The following is a 10,000-nucleotide window of genomic DNA, read 5'->3' as shown; positions in this document are numbered from 1 at the left end:
GACAGACAGACAGACAGACAGACAGACACAGACAGACAGACATTAGATAATATCTCATAGACCAGAATCCACTGACAGTATATTGCTGTAGAAATCCACATCCGAGGATTCTGCCTCTCTCAGCAATTCTCTTTCCTCAGGTGATAATTGTTTTGTAACTGCATATGAATTAATACCAGCCACCTCTGTACACCTTTCTGTTTCCATTTCATTTACAAAAAACAACAGGACGGAGAGAATGTATCCTTCAACAGGGACAATGAGTAAAGGCAAAACATCGTTTGACGTAAAATTATGTGTTTGCTGAACTTGTCTCATATGTAAATTCAACTAGAAAATGATTACTTGGACACTATTGTAGTAATAACACAAACTGTTATTTTAACGTAAAAATGTTTTCAACTTACATATTTGACACACATCATACAAGCTAATTTATACAGTCATTAATATTCAACATGTCCTCACCTGGAAACCTCTTGGTTCACAGCCATTCCATTTAACATTTTAGTCATTTAGCAGACGCTCTTATCCAGAGCAACTTACAGTGGTGAATGCATACATTTCATACATATTTGTCTGTGCTGGCCCCCCGTGAGAATCGAACCCACAACCCTGGCGTTGCAAACACCATGCTCTACCAACTGAGCTACAGGGAAGGCTATGCTAGGCCCCCACATCTGTGTCAGTAACTGATTTCACCTGTATCGCTACACTTTGGACTTTAGAGTAAATCTCAGCTGTGTTAAAAATACATTATATTTATCATAGTGACTCAGACAATTATACAGAAAACCCTCACATTGCCACGTCCTGACCAGGTAAAGAGGTCATTTGCCATAGTAAAATGGTCAGGGCGTGGCAGGGCGTTGTTTTGTGTGGGTTTTGGGTTTTTCTGTTTCTATGTGGGAGTGTTCTAGTTTTCTATTTCTATGCGTTGTTTTTCCATGTTTTTGCCGGGTATGGTTTCCAATCAGAGGCAGGTGTCTTTCGTTGTCTCTGATTGGAAACCATACTTAGGCAGCCTGTTTTTCCTTTGGGGTTTTGTGGGTAGTTGTTTCCGTTTAGTCTGAGTGTACCTGACGTTTGTTGTTTTTTTTGTTGTTGAGGTGTATTCATTAATGAAAAAGAATGAGCACTTTACACGCCGCGCCTTGGTCTCCTTTCAACGACCCCTGTGACACATATTGCTGAGATAAATCAATTTAAATGAATGATGAGAGGAAGAACTTAATAAGTGAACATGGTGGCGAAGCAGGAAGATTGGAATGTGAGTTCAAATCCCAGGTGAGGACATGTTAAATATGAATGACTGTATAAATAAACATACACAATAAAAAAAGAATTTATGTCAACATGTGTCAAATATGTAAGTAGAAAACCTTGGATGTTAAAAGCACTGTTTGTGTGTATAACCAGTCATTTTTAGACAAGATGCTCAGTTTCTAGTTGAATGAATGAATGTGAGACAAGTTGAGCAAACACATCATTTCACATTTACTGAATTTTTTTTCCTACGTTTTTTCTCAACTTGGAGATAGAATTATTTTATTTATTATAATATATATTTATTCATTATTTATTTATTTGTTCAGGTAACACTTGGACCTAAAAATTGAGTAAACAAAAAAAAGAAGGCTGTGGAAACAGTTACTTAATAATAATTAGTTGAAACAATTAGATTTGTTTAGGGAAATTAGGTTTTCTTTTAAAATCGTATCATTGTGGGTTCCCAAGTGGCGCAGCGATCTATGACACTGCATCTCAGTGCTAGAGGCGTCACTGCAGGCACCCTGGTTTGAATCCAGGCTGTATCACATCCAGCCGTGATTGGGAGTCCCATAAGGCGGCGCACAATTGTCCCGGGTTTGGCTCTCGGGATAGGCCGTCATTGTAAACAAGAACTTGTTGTTAAATAAAAAAATAAAGCCCTAGGCATCTCAGAAAAAAATAAATAAATAACATTTCTGAAAATGTTGTCCCAACCATATCACATATGTGTGTTTACTGTTTGGGGTTTTTAAAACGCCCACGGTTACAGGGGACGGAGAGAGATGATTCACCGGTAACAACAATGAAAAAGCCAAAGGGGGGGGAAAAGAGGGATAAAGTGAAAATGATTTTTAACAGATGAGAGGCGCTGCTTGACAACCACATGAACCACTTCCTGTCAACAACACACACACGGTATCGCACACACGCGCACACACACACACACACACACGGTATCGCACACACACACACACGGATACTTTTTCGAGCACCGGTCCATAATACAATTCTTCACACGCAGCACCTCCGATTACCCAGGACCCCCCAGGGGGCTTAACACAAACAAACAGACAGACAAACAAGTAAACAAACCAACAAAGTGAGAAGAGGGGAGAGGAGAGGAGAGGAGAAGAGAGAGGAGGAGTGACAGAAAAATATGATGCCTTCATCACAGAGCTTTAGGGAGCCCAGGAACAGAACTACGTATAGAATGGTGTGATTAGTCTTCATCACAGGGCTTTAGGGAGCCCAGGAACAGAACTACGTATAGAATGGTGTGATTAGTCTTCATCACAGGGCTTTAGGGAGCCCAGGAACAGGAACAGAGATACGTATAGGAAAGGTCAATGATAACATCGTACATCATTGGTAACATGTTATAGGCAGATTCAGTCATCTTCACAGTGTTAAATGTTAAATGCACAGAAAAATGGTGCCGACAGAGATGGTCGCCTCGCTTCGCGTTCTTGGTAAACTATGCAGTATTTCTTTTTTTTTAATGTATTATTTCTTACACTGTTACCCCAGGAAATCTTAAGTCTTATTACATACAGCCGGGAGGAACTATTGGATATAAGAGCAACGTCAACATTACGACCAGGAATACGACTTTCCCGAAGCGAATCCTCTGTTTGGCCCACCACCCAGGACAATGGATCAAATCCCAGTAGCCGACCCAAAACAACGACGCCGCAGAAGGGGCAGACGGAGCGGCCTCCTTTTCAGGCTCCGTAGACGGGCACATCACCCACCGCTCCAGAGTAAACTACTCGCCAATGTCCAGTCTCTTGACAACAAGGTAGAGGAAAATCGAGCAAGGATTCCCTTCCAGAGAGACATCAGAGATTGTAACATTCTCTGTTTCACGGAAACATGACTCTCTCGGGATATGTTGTCGTAATCGGTTCAGCCACTCCATGCATCGCACCGACAGAGATAAACACCTCTATGGGAAGAGGAAGGGCGGGGGGTGTGTACTTCATGATTAACGACTCATGATGTAATCATAACAATATACAGGAACTCAAGTCCTTCTGCTCACCCGACCTAGAATTCCTTACAATCAAATGCCGGCCATTTTACGTACCAAGAGAATTCTCGTCAATTATAGTCACAGCCGTGTACATTTCCCCCTCAAGCAGACACCAAGACGTCCCTCAAAGAACTTCACTGGAGTCTATGTAAACTGGAAACTATATATCCTGAGGTTGCATTTAATGTAGCTGGGGGATTTTAACAAATCAAATTTGAAAACAAGGCTACCTAAATTCTACCAGCATATTGATTGCACTACCCGCAAGGGTAATACTCTCGACCACTGCTACTCTAACTTCCGCGATGCATACAAAGCCCTCCCCTTGGCAAATCCGACCACGATGCATACAAAGCCCTCCCCCGCCCTCACTTTGGCAAATCCAACCATGACGCCATCTTGCTCATTCGGTCTTATTGGCAGAAACTCAAAAAGGATGTACCAGTGGTGACGAGAACCATTCAACACTGGACTGACCAGTTGGAAGCCACACATGTTTTGATCACGACTCGTTGAGTGAGTTTATAAAGAAGTGTATAGGAGATGTTGTACCCACTGTGACTATTAAAACCTACCCTAACCGGAAACCGTGGATGGATGGCGGCATTCAGGCAAAACTGAAAGCACGTCCAACCACATTTAATCATGGAAAGAGGTCTGAAAATATGGCTGAATATAAAAAGTGTAGTTATTCCCTCCGCGAGGCAATCAAACAAGCGAAATGCCGGTACAGGGACAAAGTGGAGTCGCAATTCAACAGTTCAGATACGAGACGTATGTGGCAAGGTCTACAGGAAATCACGGACTACAAAAACAAAACCAGCCACATCACGGATACCGACGTCATGCTTCCAGACAAACTAAACACCTTCTTTAACCACTTTGAGGATAATACAGTGCAACCGTCGTGGCTTGCTAACAATGACTGCGTCACCCCCCTCTCAGTGGCTGACGTGAGTAAAACATTTAAACTTGTTAACCCTCGCAAGGCTGCTGGCTCGGACGGCATCCCTAGCCGTGTCCTCAGAGCACGCGCAGACAAGCTGGCTGGTGTGTTTACAGACATATTCAAATCTCTCCCTATCCCAGCCCGTTGTCCCCACATGTTTCAAGATGGCTACCATTGTTCTTGTACCCAGGAAGACAAAGATAACTGAACTAAATGACTACCGCCCCGTAGCACTCACTTCTGTCATCATGAAGTGCTTTGAGAGACTAGTCAAGGATCATATCACCGCCACATTACTGTCCACCCTAGACCCACTTCAGTTTGCATACCACCACAACAGGTCCACAGACAATGCAATCACCATCACACTGCCCTATCCCATCTGGACAAAAGGAATACTTATGTAAGAATGCTGTTCATCGATTACAGCTAAGCATTCAACACCATAGTACCCTCCAAGCTCATCATCAAGCTGGAGGCCCCGGGTCTCAACCCTGCCCTGTGCAACTGGATCCTGGACTTTCTGACGGGCCGCCCCCAGGTGGTGAAGTTAGGAAACAACATCTCCACTTCGCTGATCCTGGGGCCCCACAAGTTGCGTGCTCAGCCCCCTCCTGGACTCTCTGTTCACCCATGACTGCGTGGCCACGCACGCTTCCAACTCAATCATCAAGTTTGCAGACGACACAACAGTAGTGGGCTTGATTACCAACAACGACGAGACGGCCTACAGGGAGGAGGTGAGGGCACTCGGGGTGCGGTGTCAGGAAAACAACCCCTCACTCAACGCCAACAAAACAAAGGAGATGATCGTGGACTTCAGGAAACAGCAGAGGGAGCAGCCCCCTATCCACATTGACGGGACAGCAGTGGAGAGGGTGGAAAGTTCCTCGGCGTACACATTACGGACCAACTGAAATGGTCCACCCACACAGACAGTGTGGTGAAGAAGGCGCAACAGCACCTCTTCAACCTCAGGAGGCTGAAGAAATTTGGCTCGTCACCCAAAACCCTGACAAGCTTTTACAGAGCCACAATCAAGAGCATCCTGTCGGCTGTATCACCGCCTGGTACGGAAACTGCACCGCCCTCAACCGCAAGGCTCTCCAGAGGGTAGTGAGGTCTGCACAACGCATCACCGGGGGCAAACTACCTGCCCTCCAGGACACCTACACCACCCGATGTCACAGGAAGGCCAAAAAGATAATCAAGGACAACAACCAACCGAGACACTGTCTGTTCACACCGCTATCATCCAGAAGGCGAGGTCAGTACAGGTGCATCAAAGCTGGGACCGAGAGACTGAAAAACAGCTTCTATCTCAAGGCCATCAGATTGTTAAACAGCCATCACTAACTCAGAGAGGCTGCTGCCTACACTGAGACCCAATCACTGGCCACTTTAATAAATTAATCACTAGTCACTTCATACAATGCCACTTTATATAATGTTTACATATCTTACATTACAAATATCGCATGTATATACTGTATTTTATACATCTACTGCATCTTGCCTATGCCGCTCGGCCATCGCTCATCCATATATATATATGTACATATTCTCATTCACCCCTTTAGATTGGTATTAGGTAGTTGTTGTGGAATTGTTAGATTACATGTTAGATATTACTGCACTGTCGGAACTAGAAGCACAAGCACTTCGCTACACTCACATTAACATCTGCTAACCATGTGACTGTGACCAATAACATTTGATTTGTTCTATCCTGTAGTGTTGTTGTGACTGTTATGAGTCTGGGTCTGTTTTCACAGTGATATTGCTGCACTGGCATCTTGACATCCAGGTCGTCATTACACTGGCATCTTGACATCCAGGTCGCCGTTACCGTGGCATCTTGACATCCAGGTCGTCATTACACTGGCATCTTGACATCCAGGTCGCCGTTACCGTGGCATCTTGACATCCAGGTCGCCGTTACCGTGGCATCTTGACATCCAGGTCGTCATTACACTGGCATCTTGACATCCAGGTCGTCATCCAGGTCGTCATTACACTGGCATCTTGACATCCAGGTCGCCATTGCAAACAAACGTCTCTTAACCCCCATTATGAATAAAAGTTGAATAAAAATAAGGGATGTCTGGAACGATGTGCGCTGAGAGTCGGGAAGCAAGTTCAGGGAGTGTGTTTTAATAAATAAACGTAACGTAATACAAAACAAGAAGCCACGAACAGACATGACACCAGACCAGAAACAATGACGCCTGGGGAAGGAACCAAAGGGAGTGACATCTATAGGGAAGGTAATCAGGGAAGTGATGGAGTCCAGGTGAGTCTGATGACACGAAGGTTCACGTAACGATGGTGACAGGTGACAGGTGAGCGCCATAACGAGCAGCCTGGTGACCGAGACGCCAGAAAATGTCATTAAAACATTTAATCCCGTTAACGTGCAGTATTTGCTGCGATTAATCGCAAATTCCCGAATTTTCTCAAATTGAGCTGTAAATTAAGATTTTTCATACAAATAAATATTACTAAAATATTTTGCCATCTTGATTTTGTCTAAAGTAATGTTAGCAACACTTGGTAAATTGAGAAAGTAGATTTGTATTTAACCTCAATGTCAATATGTTTTTACATGGCATTGTAGATTGTATCTGTATAGATGATGTATAGATAAGTAGTTTTCAACCAGAGCGCCTTGAGGAACTCTGAAGGTGGGCCGAAAAACTTCTCCTAATCTTGCTCATTTTATAAACGTGACCTGTGGAATGAACGTGGGATGTTGACTTGGGAGACCCTGTGGCACTCAGATAAAACATTAAATATAATTCCATCTGTACGGTTGATTCAAGGCGCTACGGTTACATCCATCTGTACGGTGGTTTCGAGACGCTACGGTTACATCCATCTGTACGGTGGTTTCGAGGCGCTACAGTTACATCCATCTGTACGGTTGTTTCGAGACGCTACGGTTACATCCATCTGTACGGTGGTTTCGAGGCGCTACGGTTACATCCATCTGTACGGTTGTTTCGAGGCGCTACGGTTACATTTGTATCATTTAAGGGGCGCGCATCACGAGCAAAGTCATTTTGTATAATTTGACTTGTCCTGTGAGAGCCATCAGCAGGCCAAGTCTGATGAGGATTAGCAGAACCACAGCCAAACAAACAGAGTGGCTTTGTGTCTGTGGTTGCACCTTTACAATGCAGAAAACTGCTCGTCTCTACACCTTTCCATTCGCAAGTAAGACCTACTGTATTCACAAGTAAGACCTACTGTATTCACAAGTAAGACCTACTGTATTCGCAAGTAAAACGCAAGTAAGACCTACTATATTCACAAGTAAGACAAACTGTATTCGCAAGTAAGACAAACTGTATTCACAAGTAAGACCTACTGTATTCACAAGTAAGACCTACTGTATTCACAAGTAAGACAAACTGTATTCGCAAGTAAGACAAACTGTATTCGCAAGTAAGACCTACTGTATTCACAAGTAAGACCTACTGTATTCACAAGTAAGACCTACAGTATTCACAAGTAAGACCTACTGTATTCACAAGTAAAACCTACTGTATTCGCAAGTAAAACGCAAGTAAGACCTACTGTATTCACAAGTAAAACCTACTGTATTCACAAGTAAAACCTACTGTATTCACAAGTAAGACAAACTGTATTCACAAGTAAAACCTACTGTATTCGCAAGTAAGACAAACTGTTTTTAGATGGAATTAATTGTTATGTAAATGTCTTGTGTTACGTCTTGATTGATTTTATTTGTTTTAATTTAGTTTATTTAGTAAATATTTTCTTAACTCTATTTCTTGAACTGTAAGTGTGTACCTGTTGTATTCGGCGCATGTGACAAATAAAGTTTGGTTACTATTTTACCAGAGCTATCGGAGTAATTCTTTCTATCAGAGATTTGTGGGACGCTCTTAAAGGGGTACACACAAACTAACCATCATGAGAAAGGAATGATGAAAACAGTTTAAATAAATCGTATTTAATCTCTGACAAATCTTGGACACATAAAATGGATCATTTACAGTACGGCTCATATGAGATGGAAGTCATTTCCACTAAATAAGCGATTAAGAAAAGTTTAGGTGTGCCACAGAAATGTTTACCCCATCAACGTGCACCACAGGTAAAACAGGATGGGAACCACTGGTATAGACAGTGTATTTTGGACGTTTTCGGTGTAGACGGTGTATTTTGGACGTTTTCGGCGTAGACGGTGTATTTTGGACATTCTCGGTGTATTTTGGACATTCTCGGTGTATTTTGGACATTCTCGGTGTAGACGGTGTATTTTGTATCTTCTCTGTGTATTTTCAATGCTTTCAGACAATGTGATTAATCGCTGGAGAAAGAAAAAAAAAATTATCCCACTAAAATTACAAAAAGTTGAACTTGAGTTCAACTGAATAAACTGCCACATTCCTAATAAAAATCTATGTAGTTCAGTGCCTTGAGGATGAGTTGTTTGAGGAACTACTAGACGTAGTAGTTAGGGATGTAGTATGTAGTATGTAAAACATTCATGTTACCTTGAGGATGAGTTGTTTGAGGAACAGCAGCATGAAGGCTCTTAGAGAGACGATTTCCTTCTGGGACGGCCTCGGTCCATCTCCACAGACAACATTCAAAAACTCACGTTAATAAAACATCCATGGAATTGTTAAAACATTGAATATTAACATTCAATTAATAACAATGTTAGAAAAAACGGTAATACAACATTTTTAAAACATTCAGTCATTCCATCAACACACAGAAAACATAAACGCAACGTTTAATTCAGGTCCAAACAGGCTCCAGGGAAGAACACAGGTACACATATCTGTGTGACATACAGTATGGTTCTGATGTGGATGGACGCTACCCACTACCAACATTGTATTATAGTAACCTATCTGTTCTGAACACTACCAACACTGTATTATAGTACCCTATCTGTTCTGAACACTGTATTATAGTACCCTATCTGTTCTGAACACTGTATTATAGTACCCTATCTGTTCTGAACACTACCAACACTGTATTATAGTACCCTATCTGTTCTGAACACTACCAACACTGTATTATAGTACCCTATCTGTTCTGAACACTGTATTATAGTACCCTATCTGTTCTCAACACTGTATTATAGTAACCTATCTGTTCTGAACACTGTATTATAGTACCCTATCTGTTCTCAACACTGTATTATAGTACCCTATCTGTTCTGAACATTGTATTATAGTACCCTATCTGTTCTCAACACTGTATTATAGTACCCTATCTGTTCTGAACACTGCCAACACTGTATTATAGTACCCTATCTGTTCTGAACACTACCAACACTGTATTATAGTACCCTATCTGTTCTCAACACTGTATTATAGTACCCTATCTGTTCTGAACACTACCAACACTGTATTATAGTAACCTATCTGTTCTGAACACTGTATTATAGTACCCTATCTGTTCTGAACACTGTATTATAGTACCCTATCTGTTCTGAACACTGTATTATAGTACCCTATCTGTTCTGAACACTGTATTATAGTACCCTATCTGTTCTGAACACTGTATTATAGTACCCTATCTGTTCTGAACACTGTATTATAGTACCCTATCTGTTCTGAACACTGTATTATAGTAACCTATCTGTTCTGAACACTACCAACACTGTATTATAGTAACCTATCTGTTCTGAACACTGTATTATAGTACCCTATCTGTTCTCAACACTGTATTATAGTAACCTATCTGTTCTGAACACTGTA

General features: G+C 42.0%; 1 protein-coding gene across 1 annotated transcript in view; it reads right to left on the bottom strand.

Annotated features, from left to right (window-relative positions):
* Positions 1–10,000, bottom strand: part of LOC106574788 (neurobeachin) — a 293,517-nt gene that overhangs the window by 131,372 nt on the left and 152,145 nt on the right. Inside the window, 1 exon segment of the mRNA XM_082974820.1 lies at positions 8,780–8,859. Within this exon segment, the coding sequence (XP_082830946.1) occupies positions 8,780–8,859 (80 nt within the window).

This window comes from Salmo salar, chromosome 04, assembly GCF_965601325.2.
Source record: "Salmo salar chromosome 04, fSalSal1, whole genome shotgun sequence".
Lineage (NCBI taxonomy): Eukaryota > Metazoa > Chordata > Actinopteri > Salmoniformes > Salmonidae > Salmo > Salmo salar.
This window is presented reverse-complemented; position numbering and strand designations above follow the sequence as displayed.